This window comes from Perna viridis, chromosome 3, assembly GCF_037379345.1.
Source record: "Perna viridis isolate PV_CMFRI_1.1 ecotype Kerala chromosome 3, ASM3737934v1, whole genome shotgun sequence".
Lineage (NCBI taxonomy): Eukaryota > Metazoa > Mollusca > Bivalvia > Mytilida > Mytilidae > Perna > Perna viridis.
The window spans coordinates 33,608,665-33,624,948 of NC_142447.1; the positions used below are offsets into that span (position 1 = coordinate 33,608,665).

General features: G+C 33.3%; 3 protein-coding genes across 10 annotated transcripts in view; 1 reads left to right on the forward strand and 2 right to left on the reverse strand.

Annotated features, from left to right (window-relative positions):
• The window catches only part of LOC148621946 (peptidyl-glycine alpha-amidating monooxygenase B-like), a 29,842-nt gene extending 27,437 nt beyond the window's left edge, over positions 1–2,405 (reverse strand). For 2 of the 3 annotated variants that reach the window (XM_088571327.1, XM_088571326.1), the window contains exon 1: positions 2,281–2,403. The gene's annotated coding sequence lies outside the window, so the exon portion shown is untranslated. Of the gene's footprint in view, positions 1–2,280 lie in introns of all 3 variants that reach the window. The other variant, XM_088571325.1, reaches the window with a different exon arrangement.
• Positions 2,388–12,372, forward strand: LOC148621947 (N(4)-(beta-N-acetylglucosaminyl)-L-asparaginase-like). 2 transcript variants are annotated; one of them, XM_088571353.1, is made up of 8 exons: positions 2,388–2,564; positions 5,892–6,030; positions 6,204–6,345; positions 6,857–6,932; positions 9,507–9,587; positions 10,583–10,674; positions 10,859–10,957; positions 11,322–12,372. In XM_088571353.1, the coding sequence occupies exons 1-8, from the start codon at positions 2,435–2,437 to the stop codon at positions 11,463–11,465; spliced, it is 903 nt and encodes a 300-aa protein (XP_088427479.1). In that variant the 5' UTR covers positions 2,388–2,434; the 3' UTR covers positions 11,466–12,372. The 2 variants fall into 2 exon arrangements, with proteins under 2 accessions (XP_088427479.1, XP_088427480.1); XM_088571354.1 differs by lacking the exon at positions 5,892–6,030 and having other exon boundaries at positions 2,424–2,564.
• Positions 12,177–16,284, reverse strand: part of LOC148621948 (uncharacterized) — a 31,943-nt gene continuing 27,835 nt past the window's right edge. For all 5 annotated transcript variants that reach the window (XM_088571344.1, XM_088571345.1, XM_088571347.1 and 2 more), the window contains one exon: positions 12,177–15,610. In XM_088571344.1, the coding sequence (XP_088427470.1) occupies positions 14,601–15,610 (1,010 nt within the window). In that variant the 3' untranslated portion in view covers positions 12,177–14,600. The remainder of the gene's footprint in view (positions 15,611–16,284) is intronic.

Sequence of the window (16,284 nt, forward strand, 5' to 3'; positions counted from 1 at the left end):
ATTGAAAAACACTCAGAAAGCAATATAATAGGGTAAATCAATAAACAATCAGGCAAACACTCAAAAAGCAACATAGATTAATAAACAATCAGGCAAGTTTGTTAATCAAAATTGTATTATAAGCACAAGTGAATATAGTACATTTTCTCAACATACCATACATGTACATCTATTCCTTGGGCATAATTTTGGGGGCCCCGAGATATATCAGGTAAATATCAGGATTCACCACTGGGTCCGAGGATGTGTAAATTTAGAATGGTAGGAAAACAATACTCCCAGCAAGAACAATGTACTGCATTTCATATTCAAAAGTTTTAACTTGAATTTCAAGATATAATAACAAATAGTTTGCAGATACTGTGGTCTAAAATATGAACTATCACACAGTGACTTTTGTTAAAAAAAAATTCTCAGTGATTACATGTGTGGGAATGCTTCTCTTATGAAAATGGCATAACTATCCTCTGATATCCACAGATTTCCTCCATTGCCTTGCTTTTATCTTGAACTAACATATCATAATTAAATTCATCAAAAATTAGAAAATGTTCATATTTAACAGATGCTTTATCAAAGAGTTTATAAAGTCTGCAGAAAAGACATTACCAGTCATGGATGGTTGTCTGTACATTCCAGTGATTAACTATTTTCTGTTATTCACATTTGTTTCAATACTTATGGATTCAAAATATTGATGTTCTAGATTTGTTTTCCTGCCACATGCCAAGTCTGATCTTGTATATGTAACAAGCCCCCCTCCAAATCAATTTCTGTCCTTACGTCAAAAGTGGTAATCATTTACTTTAAATAACAAGTCATTGAATGATTCTTCTATTTTTGTTTCCTGAAATAAATAACATGTCTACTGATTTTGATACTAGTAGTTCTTAGATTGAACAGAATTTGTACCTGAGACAATTGATATTAGTATGTGCACATAGAACTGCCTAGGGTGTTTCTTCCTTTGTGATTTCAGTTTGTCAAAAATATCATCTTGGTCAATGTTTTTATTTATCCTATAGTTGGCAAGGGGACATAATCCAACTAATCAGCTGTTTCATTGTCGATAAGTTTTTAAAAAAAAAAGATTAAGAAAATTGAAGTAAAAGCAATTCCGTCAAATAACTGGTCAAATTTATGCATTTCCAGTGAAACCACAGCAGACTGTCTTCACAGAGTATGCATTTCTGGTTCTTTCTAACAACTTTAAAGCAAATTCCACATGGATTCTTTGTTGGGTATTTTTGGAAATGGTTTAAGTCCAAACAAGCATAAAAACCTAAGGCTCTCATATCATGAATGTTATATTTCTGGTGTTGCTAAGGGCATATGCGTACAATAACGGATGAAAATAGAAGGGCCCACAAAACACCTCCTTGTCCGACTGCCACCTTGTAATAATATGTAAATATAGTTTAAATTAGCAGTGGTCACTGGTCAGAGAGCCTCTATTTCAGACAGAAGACCTTTGAAGTTTCATTTAACTGACACTTCATCATGAACTTCTGATTATCCTAGAGTAGACAATTGATTAGAAGTTCAGGATCTACCATAGACGTATTTACACTTGTGGACACCATCAAGATGAAAATAGCATATTTTCCTACTGTTTTCTTACTGAATTCTCCTTCAGCATAAAGATCAATGACATCACAATTTAAATTTAAATTGTTTCATTTAAATCAAAAGGTTATTCAGAGACAAATCTGGGTTCATTCAGAGAAAAATGACAAATGTGAATTCATGTGTAACAGGAGAGCATGATTTGACTCACAAAATTATACTCCACCACTGAGGATCAAATCCTAGACCACTCGGTGACAAGCCAGTGACTAACCGATTCGGTTAATGAATTAATCATTCAAGTCAATAAACTGACTATTTTAATCTCACTACCTACTACAACGCAGGTAACATGTATTCATGAAAGTAAATTTGAAACCTAGAAAATCTGTTTCTATTCAATTCTATTATGTGGATAAATAAAAACTCATTTTCCATCAATATGTAAAGGAAATACCTATGCATAATGATGACCTATACTTATAGTTAGTTATAAACCATAGCATAAGTTGAACTCATATATAGTTACGATAACGTAAACGTTCCTCACGGGAACGTATGTGGATGGAGGGTAGCGTTATCGTAACTATCAGATGCAGTGAGAACAGAATTTTCTGTTGTTTACCGCAATACTGGGGTGCCATATGATCGGTTAATCTGTGTTAAATATGGATATATGCAATAAATTAGAGGGGAATAAATAATATGACTTACATTGTTTTGCTAGATATTTTTTTTTCAATAAATGCTGCGTTCGTCTTCAAAATACCTTATTCAAACATTCCGAAATGTCATTCGTTTCTGTAAACATCTTGGTCAATAATACTTCCGGTAGGGTAGATAACTCTAAACATTTTTTCTGGGCACAATGTCCAGTTCTCATAGCCATATTACGATTTTGGCCACTTGGAGTTTTTCGAGAGATGCGGTGACTGCAGCCAGAGACTCGCTATGCAATGGACATTCACCTTTAGATGCACTGGAAATTGGTATTAATTGTGAGTTTTAATTTAAAATAAATTGATAGTTTTACATTTTTTACAGTTTTTATTTGGACTTAATATTCAATACTAGTATTGTAGACACTGTATTCAGTATAAAAAATACCATTTAAAAACCTTGATTTTCATATTTTGAATCCTACAGTAAAGTGTCTATTAAAATTTAGTTTTGATAATAAGCCTAGTTATTTCCTAATTGTTCTAGATCTGCATCCGTTTACTCGATCGATGCCATATATACCTACCTATACGTCTATCAATCTAGATAAAATTAATGTACACATAATAATAGAAGATCTGGAATTCTCCTCCGTTTGGGATGGGACCAAGTAAGAAAATAGATTGCCATGCAACCTATAGCATTGCTGGAGTAGACAGTACTCCCTCGTCACGATAAAATTGTATAGCATTTTTGTGCTATCCGTACTGTGGTTTTAATTTGATGGTAATTATCATTTTAGAATAAACTTGTTAAAGAAGGTCATTTATTTTTTTAAAGTAAAATAAAAAGATAAGTACCATGAATATATATGTATGTAACCAATTACTCCAAATTAATGCACAGGAAAGTAAACATCATCAGCATAGATGCATCAAATGTTTGTTTTTTTTTTGTACCTATAAACATGCAGTTAATGATAATATTGGCTTTAATTCAAAGTAAACTTACATCAAACAGAGACAACCCGCTATATTCATATAAGAATAAAACCTAAACAGTAATGATACTACTAATGATGATTAGCGTGTACAGTTGTCCGAAGTTTATTGATTTATATCGGAGAGGAAATTTATGCACATTCTGTTTTCTGTGGCAGCACAGAAATGAAAATAAATAGATCCCGAGGAGACGACATCTGATGTTAAGAGGTACTTGGAAGAATTTTAAAACAAACATTTTGACCCAGGCCTTTTGAAAAATAAATCGCTTTTGATCGATTATATAGGCGAACAAATGTGCTTGTCCTTTCAAATCAACGTCTGATCCAGGTATTGTGCTTTCACATATTTGAATATAAAATAAATAATATGTTTCGATGCATTTAAAACATAACTATTTTAACTATTAACTGGCATCCGTCCCTCAGTATCTAATGATTGCCCCTCTTGTTTTAAAACTTTCACGTCTTTTAATATAAGTTAGTAGATATTTAGACACGAACTATTCAAGAACAATACCTGTGGGTAATGCCTTTGAATTGGTATAACTTGAAAAAAGTGACAATAGTTAATATAAAGCGGTTGAGTTGAAATGAGATATATACCCGGGTATGTACATATATAAGTACATTTTGTATAGCATATATACTTACATATAATGTCACAATTGATATTCCCATTGAAATTTATCTTTATATTTAAAAAAAAAACAATTTCTCACAACAGTTTTTTAAAGAAGTAATATATTTCCATTTTAATAGTTCACTATTTTCAAAAATATTCCTCGTCACAAGGAAGAAGGTACTAATAGCCCAAGGCCCAGAACTACCGATGTTCGGATGTACTACTACACCAACACAAATCAATAAAAGACAAACAACTCTAGGCAAAGTTAGGGTCATATTTTCGGAGACAGTTAAATAGCTCCATAAATACATGACTTCTTTTAATACTCAGTTAGTTCGAATTTAAGGTTTTTGTTCACTTATAAATGGTAGAAAAAAATATTGAATATGGCGAAATTTATCGAAACAACTGCACCAGGTATTTACATAAATACATATAGTGAACTGACAGTTAATACTGTCGGCATTTACACATATTTTAATATTAGAATTGATTTGCATTAGTGTATTCAAATAGGTATGCACTCAGAACTAGCACTTTGACACAAAATACATAATTTTCACACTCAAACTTAACATAAACTACAGTTGGTGCTGATAGAAATCGAGATTTGCACAATTAGAAGTTTATAAGTATAGAAGTTTAGACACAAAAATAGGTTCGGAAACTTGTGAGAAGACTTTTGGAAGGCAAACCAGATCGATCAAACAGAAATCTATAGAGCCTTGATCAGGACATGCAAAAGACAAAAAATATTTTATCTTCCTATTTGGTTTCATCGTGCACTGTTACAAATCATGATTATATTCTGTGTGTACAATTACTTTTTTTTGTGCGAAATACATGTATATGTTCTTTTGTATGTCGTATGTATAGGTGCATATACAGTTGATAGAATACGCTTCATGATAGAGAGGACGAAAAATAGAGTGTATATCGTATTAAAACTTATAGAGATATAAACTTTCATTACAGATACAAAGGCAGAGTGAAATTTCCTACTATTAACTTTAAATAGGCTAGCTAGGTACCTTTCATACTCTTCAATGAAGCTGTATGGGCGGCGGTTCATATAAACACTGCCATGGTTTCATCTTCATGACCTAGGTGGTATTTTAAAGCACTGAAATCTGAAAGTGTCTAAACGGTTTTAGTTTTAATCTTTATGGTATTTAAAAACATCTAGATGAAAATATATTGAGAAATTTGACAGCATATAAAGATAGTGTTGAAATGCATCTATGTAAAAAATACATTTAAGATGAGCAGCGGTATACATAAACTGCAATTGTTTCATCTGCATGTATTGAAAAACAAACCATTTATATGTATAGATTAAAGTTGCTATATCTAGACGAAAACTGCAAGTATCTATACTTTCATTAAAAATACCGATTATTCAATTTGATTTGAAACAAGCTTTCAGATTGGTTGGTTCTCTTATTTTGTACAACTTGCTTTAATACTGCGATATCATGTTAACGCCGATCGGTCCGAATACTGGTAATCCCAAACAAAAAACAAGCGTTTTGAAAACGAATTAATTCTTTATATTTGGATTTGAATCCATTAAAAATTAAATTATAAAGAATGTTCTTAATTTTTTAACATGTTAAATTACGTAATAACCTGGCCTGAGGCCTGGAAACTGCCGCAAATCTAGTTATTTCGTATAACATGTTAAAAAATTAAAAACATTCCTTAAACATCTAAAAGGAAATATAGTGATTTTTACAAACATCTTGGTGAATTTAGAAAGCATCTGGATAGATTCACAACAAAGTGTCTAGATGCTTTTTGGTGAAACTTAAGGCATATTTTCATCTACATGTATATGCTTTTTAATTCGCGTAGATGAACATTCCATCTACAATGTAGGGGAAACCATCGCAATTTTGATGTAAACCACCACTCACAGTTCAAACATATAATAAACTATTTAAAAAAACATATTTACAGCTGGTTAATTCCCGGTTAAATTACTCTTACAACTTCTTTGAATTTCGAAATAACACGCCTTATTTTTCATACTATCAGGTATTGAAGAAAATGAGAAATACGGTCGGTGTATTGTTGGTATAGGAGGTCCAAGAAATTCTCATGGTCATCTTGAAATGGATGCGGCGGTCATGACAGGACAGACGCTACTGTTTGGCGCGGTCACTGCATTACAGGGGTACATTTATGACTTAAAATTTTTATTGCTTTTTAAGAGAAACGAGACTTACATTGTCCTTAAATACCAACTTAAGCTATTCTGACTGATCACCTCAAATGGTGACGACATTAACAAGTCTCGTGATACCTGCACGATTATCAAGCCGATCGACATTTTCTTGTTCATTCCAGATTCTCAAGACCGGTATCTGTTGCCCGAGCGGTAATGGATCATTCTCCCCATAGTATGTTGACATCGGATGGGGCTAGAATCTTTGCAGAAACCCGAGGCTTTGTCATGGATACAAAGCTGTTATCTCAAAGTACACAAGAAGTAAATATTCTTTTACATATTTTTCACCACCGGCACTTGTTCACACAGTCTATATATCTACCATATACATGTAGTTCGTGAAGCGAGAGACATCATTTTCACATAATCAAAATGCAGGTTCAATATCCTCATTATTCCTTCATCACAGACACTTTAGTCTAGGAATTGTTCTGTAGAAGATCCCGTCAAAATAAAATCAAAAGTTCACCTTCGTAAAGTCTGTTCTTTAGAATTCTACAATTGAAATAATTTTGATTAGATTCTAATGCCTGTGCTTTATAGAAGAGTATTTGGTACTTCGGTAATTCTGGCTTATATTACATTGTTGTGTCACTTTGCTTTTTCAGTTTTAAGAATTTAATTGCTTTTGGCTCAATTAGATCCGAAACGTAGTTTTGCCTGCCCTTTCGGTTGAGGATTTCGTCATTTACCATACTGAGTTGAAAGAGCGTCAAATGGATGCAAAATGCCTTAATTGTTATTCAAAAATACATTTAATTTGTGCTTGTAGAAAGAAGAGAGACCGCAACCTGACGGTCACGATACTCTTGGACTAATTATATTAGATCACACCGATATAGTTTGCGGTATGTACAAGAAATTCGATGATGACGGTGTTCTCTTGTGTACATGAAGAGGCTGACCACATTATACCGTAATGTGGTATATGAAAAATGCTTTCAATTTCAACTTTATAATTAACTAATATCTCGCACTAATACAATCTGTGGCTCAACTCGTCGGGAGTACATAGTAATTCGTCTGTATGCCCATGAGTTAAGTCTCATACATCCAAAAATATAAAAAAAAGCGCTTACATTAATATACATGTATACTGTATATTACATGTCAAAATCTGTATCACATTCTGCATGTGATACAGATTTTAACATGTCATGCTCATTATATCATATATATTTTAACCATACTTCAAGTATGGCCTGTGAAGGGGTGCGATATAGGTGTAGAGGTGTAATATAGGGTAGACGATATAGTTGAAACAAACACTTATAATGCATATACAAAAAGGTTATATTTTAATCTAAATATATGATATAACATGACATACAGATTTTGACATGTAATATTCAGTTTGTAACAACCCGAGACTCCAAGGGCGAGGGTCAATACAGCATGCGATACAGATTTTAACATGTCATGTTCGTTAAAACATATATTTTAACTATACTTCAAGTGTAATCTGTGAAGGGGTGTTATACTTGTCTAAGAGTATGAAATATGGCATGCGAGATAAGTCTACATGTGTGATATAGAGTATGCGGTATTGGGTAGACGATATAGGTTTGAACGAACACTTAAAATTAAATATAACTTTTTGTATGTACATTATAAGTGTCCGTTCAAACCTATATCGTCTACCCTATATATCAATAAATAATTCAACAAAGTTTAATGAAAATTGAAGGAAGCTTTTACAGTTGTTGATCCCACCATTACTGAAGAACGGAAAATCAACTGAAAGGGAAAGACGGAATTTAAAAAATTCTGTTTTATTAATACAAAATGCCAAATGTTAGATGAGTAATCAAATTTTAATTCAGTGGCTCGCTGTGCAAAGGTGCATTTTTCTTGAAAATGAGGATGTTATAAGTTCAAATCGGCGGTCATTGCAAGAACATGTTTCGTTTCAGTGAATTCAATAATCAATTCTACGACCCAGAAAATTCCAAATTCACGCTTCCGAAATTATCAATTATTACCTATTGGGTTTACTTCTGTGTCGCGATTTTAAACATCTCAATTACTGCTGCGCATCATGTACATATTCCTTGCATTTATTTTTTCAAGGCGCCTCTATATATGTCTTACATTAAAATTAGAACATTTGAAGTGAAAGCACCAGTAAAGAACATGAAAATTAACACAATTTACATGAAAGCACAGGTAAAGAACATGAAAGGGGGAAATGTACTACGTTGTCGATCACTACACCAAACTTCAAAACTGCCGATTTTGTACGACACGACAAACGACTTTTCACGTTTCAGTAAAGCTAATAAATTATCAAATTTAAGAAGATGATTTCAGTGATGACTATTTTAATCAAATAAAATAAATATCCTGCTCGAAAACCTCTTCCACCTCCCCATTGGTGTGCATGGGACACAGTCCTCCAACCAATGGAAGAGGCATTTCTTGTAATTTTAAACAATACATTTTTATTCAATAAACTTAGATTTTGTATTCCCTGAAAAATTGCCATTTACGGAAACGTATGATATTTTTTTCTGCAGACGTCACTTTAAAATCATAGAAACATTTTTTTTCCTTGAAACGTCATGCCGATTCCCGGAAACGTAACGCACAGCATTGCATATATGCCTGGTTCTATTTGCTTTCCTGTTGGGATAATCGAATTAAAATAATTTCAAGACATCTAAAAACTGCTTTACAGGATGCATCTTGTTACGACCGCAGAGGACAAGCCCTGGACACATCATTCAAGCTTGATACAGCTCTAAATTTATATTGACACAAGATACAAAATATTTGACACAGGAAATGAATTTGACCAGAATTGTAGCGGCCCCTTTTTGGTCCCTCATTACTGATCACTTCGAGGCACACCACCAAAACCAATCCCAGCAATCGATCTTTTTATGGTATTGCGTCTTGTAATACAACTTCAAAGACATCCATTCACCTCAAGTCAAGTTAGTGTTCCGAAATAAACAAAAATGCTAGTTTCTGGCCCCTAATTTATACACGATTTAAGTAATAGCCCGAAAATCAATTCCAGCCTTCCTTTCTTGATACTGCACAGTAGGGGACAATTTCAAAGAGATTCACTCACTTAAACTCGTTGTTGCCCGACATCAGAGATTCACTCAATTAAACTCTTTGTTGCCCGACATCATTAAAAAGCTTGTTCTGACCCCATCATGGCCCCCAATTCCTAAACGGTTCCAGTTACAACACTTAAAATAAATCCCAGGTTTCCTTTTATGGTATTGCATTGTGTGGTGTAATTTCATTAAAATCTATACACTTACATGTATATTCAAGTTATTGCCCAAGACATGAAATGTCTACTGACAACAACGACAGCATGATACCATTATACGACCGCAATAAATAAAAACGATTAATTAGTAGTCTTTGGTAAATGCATAAAAGATTTTGCTTGATTTTTCATTCAGGAGTGTCAACAAGTGGTATGCCTGGTAAACACCCTGGAAGAGTAGGAGACAGTGCACTACCTGGAAATGGATTGTATGCAGGTAAGCAACTGGAAACGGGTTGTACACAAATATATATGCACCAGTGAAGAGTAGGAGACAGTGCACTACCCTGACATGGATTTTATGTAAGCAACCTAAGAGGGTAGGAGACTGTCCACTTCTAGAAAACGGTTTGTACACAGGTAGTAGGAGAAGTGCACTACACGGAAAAGGATTATACATATGTAAGCAACCTAGAGGAGTAGAAGACAGTGCACTGCCTGCAAATGAATTGTATACAAGTAAGCACCTTTGAAGAGTAAGGTAGGAGTCAGTGAATTACTTGGAAATGTATTGTTTACTGGTATGCACCCTAGATGGATTGTATAGTATGTATACACTTTTGAATAGTAGGAGACCATGCACTTCCTAAAATGGCTAGTACACTGGTAAATACCCTTGAGGAGTAGGGGACAGTGCACTACCTAGAAATGAATTGTATGCAGGTAAGTAACCTTGTAGTGTAGGAGACAGGCCACTACCTGGAATGGATTTTATACTGGTAAGCAGCATGGAAGAGTAGTGGACAGTGCACTACCTGGAAATTAATTGTTTGCAGGTAAGCAACCTAGGAGTGTAAGAGACAGTCCACTACCTTGAATTGAACGAAAGGCAGTCAATGTGAAATAGTGGGAGACCTAGAAATTGACTGTATGAGAGGCAAGAGAAATGCTTTTGGAAATGGATTGTCTACAGGTACTAGTAATCACAAACAAAGTACTGCCTGAAAGAGAATTGTTCTTGGACAAGCACCTTAGAGGAAGAGACAGTGCACTGCCTGGAAATGGATTTTACACTGGTAAGTGGAATAGGTCACAGTGAAATGAATTCATCAATAAAACAACAAGATAGGGATATTCTTCTTAGATTTTTGTAGATGCATGCTAACAATATCATTTACAAATTATTCCATGCAGACCTCAGTTTACTGTTGAATGTGTAAAATATTATCTATCTCGTCTAGAATGTGTTAAACAATTAAACTTTATTTTTAGATGCCTGTGGTGGTGCTGCATGCTGTAGTGGAGATGGAGACTTTATTCTTAAGTTCTGTCCAGCTTTCCAAGTTGTTCAACATATGAAGCAAGTATGAAAAGTACAACTTAACGAAGTATTTCATTCATAAAAGTTTCCTTTCAAAACAACTAGTAGCAGAATTAAAGATGCAAAACTACAGTACATGTTCCCCATATGAAAATAAGAATAGCTGATTGTCTACAGATGATTATGAACTACAAATTATATATGTATCCTACATCTGGTTATTACAGGGCAAGTCTCCTCAAGGAGCCTGTGAAATGGTGATTGATGAAATAGTACAGAGAATAGGAAAACAATTTGAAATTTCAATCATTGCCGTTAATATGAAGGTAAACTATATACTCTGTGTATCTAATTTATGATCTTATTTCCAGCAAACAGAAAATTGAAATAGATATGTAAAAAAATTAAGTTCAGTACAAGTTAGTTTCATTTTCATAGTTTACAATATGATTCCCTAATGTTATGCTGTCAGTTTTCATATTTATTGTGGCAAGATGCAGGATACAATCTAATAAAATATTATATACTGTAATGTTATTCAATACTTTTAATTTACACACATAAAGTACAAAAAGATAAGGTGTTGCCTTTTACCAAAGACAATAGTTCTACATAAACTTACTAAGAAGAGAGACTACCGGTAAATAGAAGTCATAACAACTATGTAGAATACATAAATTATCTTTGCAGGGAGAATATGGAGCAGGAACAACCGTGAATAGGTGGAAAGATCCTTTAGAAATAAATCAAGTATACAGCGGATTCCCTTTTGTTGTTTGGACCAGTGATATGGATGAGCCAAAATGTTTGTGTCAGAAAGCTCTTAGGACATGATACATCTATAAAATATCATCTAACACATCAGAATGTCCTACAGGGTGTAATACATCAATTATGATCTAACATATGGAAGGCTCACAGGATATGATACATCTGTAACAATCTAACCACTCAAATGCTCACAGAAGATGATACATCCATAACAATCTAATACTTGGAAGAAATGGTTCTTCATTCATCACAGACTTTTCAGTCCTAAGCATGAAGAATGACAACAAAGACTTTTAAAGGAAATTATAGTCCCCAAAATTCTAATATTCTAAAAGATAGTTACCACTATAACAAAACAAACAGCAACTGCACTAAAGAATAATATTATCCCTGTCTTTCTTTTCTATAGTCCCATAACTTTAAATAAAAATATGATAACACTGGAAACCAAAAAAAAAAAAAAAGAGCTTATATCAACAGATATAAACAGTTCAACAAAGTTTCATGAAATTTATGAAAGCAATTTTAACCAGATTTTCCAAAGGCAAAAAATCAGTTATTACCAGTAGTTTTGGGTGTATAGGGGTCAGCAAATTTTAACATATTGTTTCATGTGAAAAAAATGAAAGTCAGGCCTGATTTTTACAATTATTACTTTTGTTGCATCCTTTTGTTAAGAAAACAGGGACTTTCACTGATGTCATGCTTGAGTGGTGACTTGCAAATTACATATTTTTGGACTGGATAAAATATTATGTTTGTTTTTAAGATTCATTTAATTTTACTTCCAATAGAAAAAGAATGGATATATGGAAGTACAACAAATGCACAGACATATATGACAATAAGCTCATTCTTTTGGTTTCAAGACTTCAGGGCTCATTCTTTTGTTGGGTTTCAGACTTCAGTTTATGTATTGGGGAATGTACATGTATCTTCACAAGAACACTCAATAAAACTTCCTGAATCATGTTATTATTTCAATGCCAGAAATCTTGTTTGCTGTCAATTTGAAAGCATCTTGTTGAGTTGTTTTCTGTTTTGGGGTTATATTGTTATAATTGGAAACCCTCTCTTATTACACCCCTCTTGCAAGTAGGGGTATTTAGTGATAGTTAATGAATAGAGTGCTGTAACTCAGAAGTAAAATTCAAATTGTATAAAAATCCAAAGGGAGCATATGAAAGTATGTATATATTCAAAGTTACCAAAGTTACATGAAAATCATTGCTGAAAGTATTATTGAGATTTTGTCTGAGGTATATAAAAATACTTTCCATCAGTTAAGATGGGCAACTACAGAGACTTAAAATTGTCAAGCTCCTGCAAAACGAGTTGTAAAGTTACAGCAAGACTATTGTCCTTGTTAAGTGAAAATAACTGAGAACTACAAAGGCTGATCCAAGCTGGGTGTACCAGATGCATGCCCATTTATTTAAAAAAAAAATTAAATGAAAGAAAAATGGTGCATGCCACTCTTAGATTATAGTCAGTGCCCCTTCTGTTCTGTAATCCTTGTATTGCCCCTGAACCAATATATTGAACAGCATGTTTCAGGACAGATACATTAGTTAACAACAGATGAAAATAAAATCAGAATTTAAAGTTAAAGGCTGTCCTGGACCAAAAACAAAAGTTCATCTGGACACTGAAATTTTTTTACAAAATATTTAATTTTTCTATTGAAAAATCTGCTACTAGGCAACATCAAATTTTTTAAGATTTTCACCCTGTACTTTTTTGTCCTGCATTGCAACTAGACAATGCCTCCTCTTTACGACTTGTACATACATGGTTGTAAGAAAAAATAATCAAATTTTTCAATAAAAAAGAAGGTGCACATATTCATTAGGTATATAAACATACTGTTCAAAGAATGAAAAATATTGGTTTAATAATTCTTGATTACAGATAACCAAAAGTAAGCATCCTCTACATGTAACTGATGAAGTGAAGTGGCTACTAGACCTGCTTTCACTGTTGGTGACAGAGATAATTATGCACAAGGAGAACTATGTAAAATCTTTCATATACTAATAACAAAACAAACAAAAAAAAACCTTAAAAAAAAGAAATATTTCAGCACTATGTAAATAATAATCTAAAATAACACATACTGTATGCACAATAAAGGTGCAGGAGGTAAAAATATTTCATATAAAATCCTTTTTTTTAATTGGACAGGCTACACCAATGTAAAGTAAAATAACAATCACAGTCAAACTGAAAAATAAATACATGAAGTAAACAACTTTTGATTTAAACTAAACCCCATAAAAGGAATTAAATGCTCTTTACATGTTATGGAAAACTCATAGCCATCAGCATGGTAAGTTTTGTTAAATTGTATAAAGCCAATGGCATTTTATTTACTAGTGTTTTAATATCTACATTTTTCTATATAATGAAAAATTGACAGTTCTGTTTTCCAGTAATCATAAAAAAGTCAAAAAATTATCAGGTCTGAATAACAATTTGTTGATTGGACCCATATAAGTATATGAGATTATGAAAACAAATACAATTAAAAACAAGAGGCTTTCAGGAGTCTGAATTGCTCACCTGGTTGCATTTTGCAACAATTTTGACTCAAGAATTCTTTGGTAGGACTTATCATAAGATCTTCTCAACATTAAGTTTCTTTCAATCTATCATAGTTTTCAAGATATTAATTGAAAACTTAAAAAAAAAATGGAGTCATTTTTCCTCTTTCAAGGGCAACAACTCTTACAAGGAGTCATCTGACAACTTTTATCCCTGAAGACTTTTGTAGTCCTAATAATATGGATCATATCAGCTATTGAAAGAATTTTTCTAAACCTAATGGTTTTGGAGATATAAGCGAAAAACTACTGTCTGACCCCTATGTTCTATTTTTAGTAATGGCAGCCATGTTTTCCGACAAATCAAAAATCCCCACATATGTTCAATGCAGGATTCCCCAAGGAACATTCATACCACGTTTGCTTTCAATTGGTCGAAGTAGTTTCAGAGGAGAAGAGTTTGTATAATTGTTAACGACAAGGACGACGGATGCCAAGTGATGGCAATAGCTCACCTTTGAGCCAGATGAGCTAATAAATATTATATAAAACTCTTAACAGTTAATAAAAACATTCGGAAAATTTAAAGAAACATGGCAGGATATATTTATGATGAATGTTCTGCAAAGATACACTTTCATAAATGGTATAAAACTCAAAAAATATTTTTCCATTGACAAAATTTTTGGATTGTTCTTAAATCTTTTCCTAACACGTCTTTCAAAAGCAGTTTGTCTTTTAGATCATTTGGTATACACTGATTCTCAATGTAACATTTGAGCTCATACTTCCATTGTTTCCTAATGAAGTCCCTGCAACACATAAGCAAGTTCCGAGGTGATTCTACACTGTCTGACAACCAAAGATGTATTTCCTTACTCTTAGTTTTCTCAAGCATCCACTGAAGAGAAGACTTTTCTTCCTGCTGGACATTGTACCCACATGACAAAAGTAACCAAACCATTTCAACTAAATTCCTACATACTGCAGCACACAACAAGGACCTCTCTAAAGGCAATTCATTATAGGGAACAATAAACTGAACTTCATCTGCTACTGTCTGATCTTCAAGTTCTTCATATTTCACTTTGCATTCCATCGATGCATTAGCATCCAGCAACAATTTGGCAGCCATGATATTTCCATTGGCAACAGCATCATACAGTGGTGTCCTGATTAGATGTTCTGATGACATAACATCTGGGTCTGCACCTAGTTCAATTAGGGCATGCAAAGAATCAGAATCAAAATCGAATACTGCTTCATGTAACATTGAGAGACCATCCACACTTCTTGTGTTCATGTCAAATCCATTAGCAGCAAGTTTTCTTATCACACTGGTTCGATTGAAGCCATCTCTATTAAATAAGGCTTTTATGACACATTTTCTATCTGAATTTTCTATTGGAATGATGCATCTTAGTCTGTATTCATTTTTTATGATATCCACAATATCATCATAACCCATCAACACAGCCCAATCTAAGGCTGTAAAGCCATCTAACTCCAAGTCTAATTTAATTTGATGGTTCAAAAGAATTTTCACCATCTCAGAGTCATTTCTGAGTACAGCAAGATGTAATGATTCTTTGTCATGCTGCACATCTGTACCATGGTTAAAGTGGAAACCTCTCTCTAATAATAACTTCAACATTTTCTTGTTGCCTGAAAATGGAAAGAATATCATGAGAATAGCTCATTCATACCAGACTGATAAACTAGCAGAATGGTGTAAATGAAAAATAAATCACATTTAAGGAGAAAAGATTCAAGAAACACCTAATCTTTTTATACCCCCACAACGTTCAGTTGGGGGCATATTGTTTTACCCCTGTCCGTCCATCCATCAGTCCCATTCAGGGTATATAGTTATTCCGCTTAACTCCTCCTACAGTATTTAGGGTACAAAGTTGATATATATATTAAAGATTAAAGATGTATATATTATCAGGGTTTTGATTTTTATCAATATTTGACATTTTAGTTGGACAGTCATTTTGTCATCATTTTGAGGGAATAGAGGGCATGTCTATTCTGGATAACTCCTCCTACAGTATTTATGTTAAGAAGTTGATACTTTGCAGAATGGTTATATATGGATTGCAGATGTGCATATTTTCAGGGTTTTGATTTCTATCAATATTTGATATTTTCAAAGATAGTTGGCACCATTTTTAGGAAATAGGGTACATGTCTTTTCTGGATATCTCTTCCTACAGTATTTAAGATAGGTAGTAAATAATTTTGAATAATCAGGCAAGTTACAAACAATATAGTCGAAGATCCTACACATAAGAGTGGATCAACCTTTCAGTTTGTTCCTGTAGACCAATGATATC

Bases quoted from the DNA above. Each gene is read 5' to 3' on its own strand.
- LOC148621947 (XM_088571353.1), top strand. From the start codon at position 2,435: ATGTCCAGTTCTCATAGCCATATTACGATTTTGGCCACTTGGAGTTTT. The intron at 6,346-6,856 runs GTAAATATTCTT...TTGTGCTTGTAG, and splicing joins TATCTCAAAGTACACAAGAA to AAAGAAGAGAGACCGCAACC. The intron at 9,588-10,582 runs GTAAGCAACTGG...CTTTATTTTTAG, and splicing joins TGGAAATGGATTGTATGCAG to ATGCCTGTGGTGGTGCTGCA.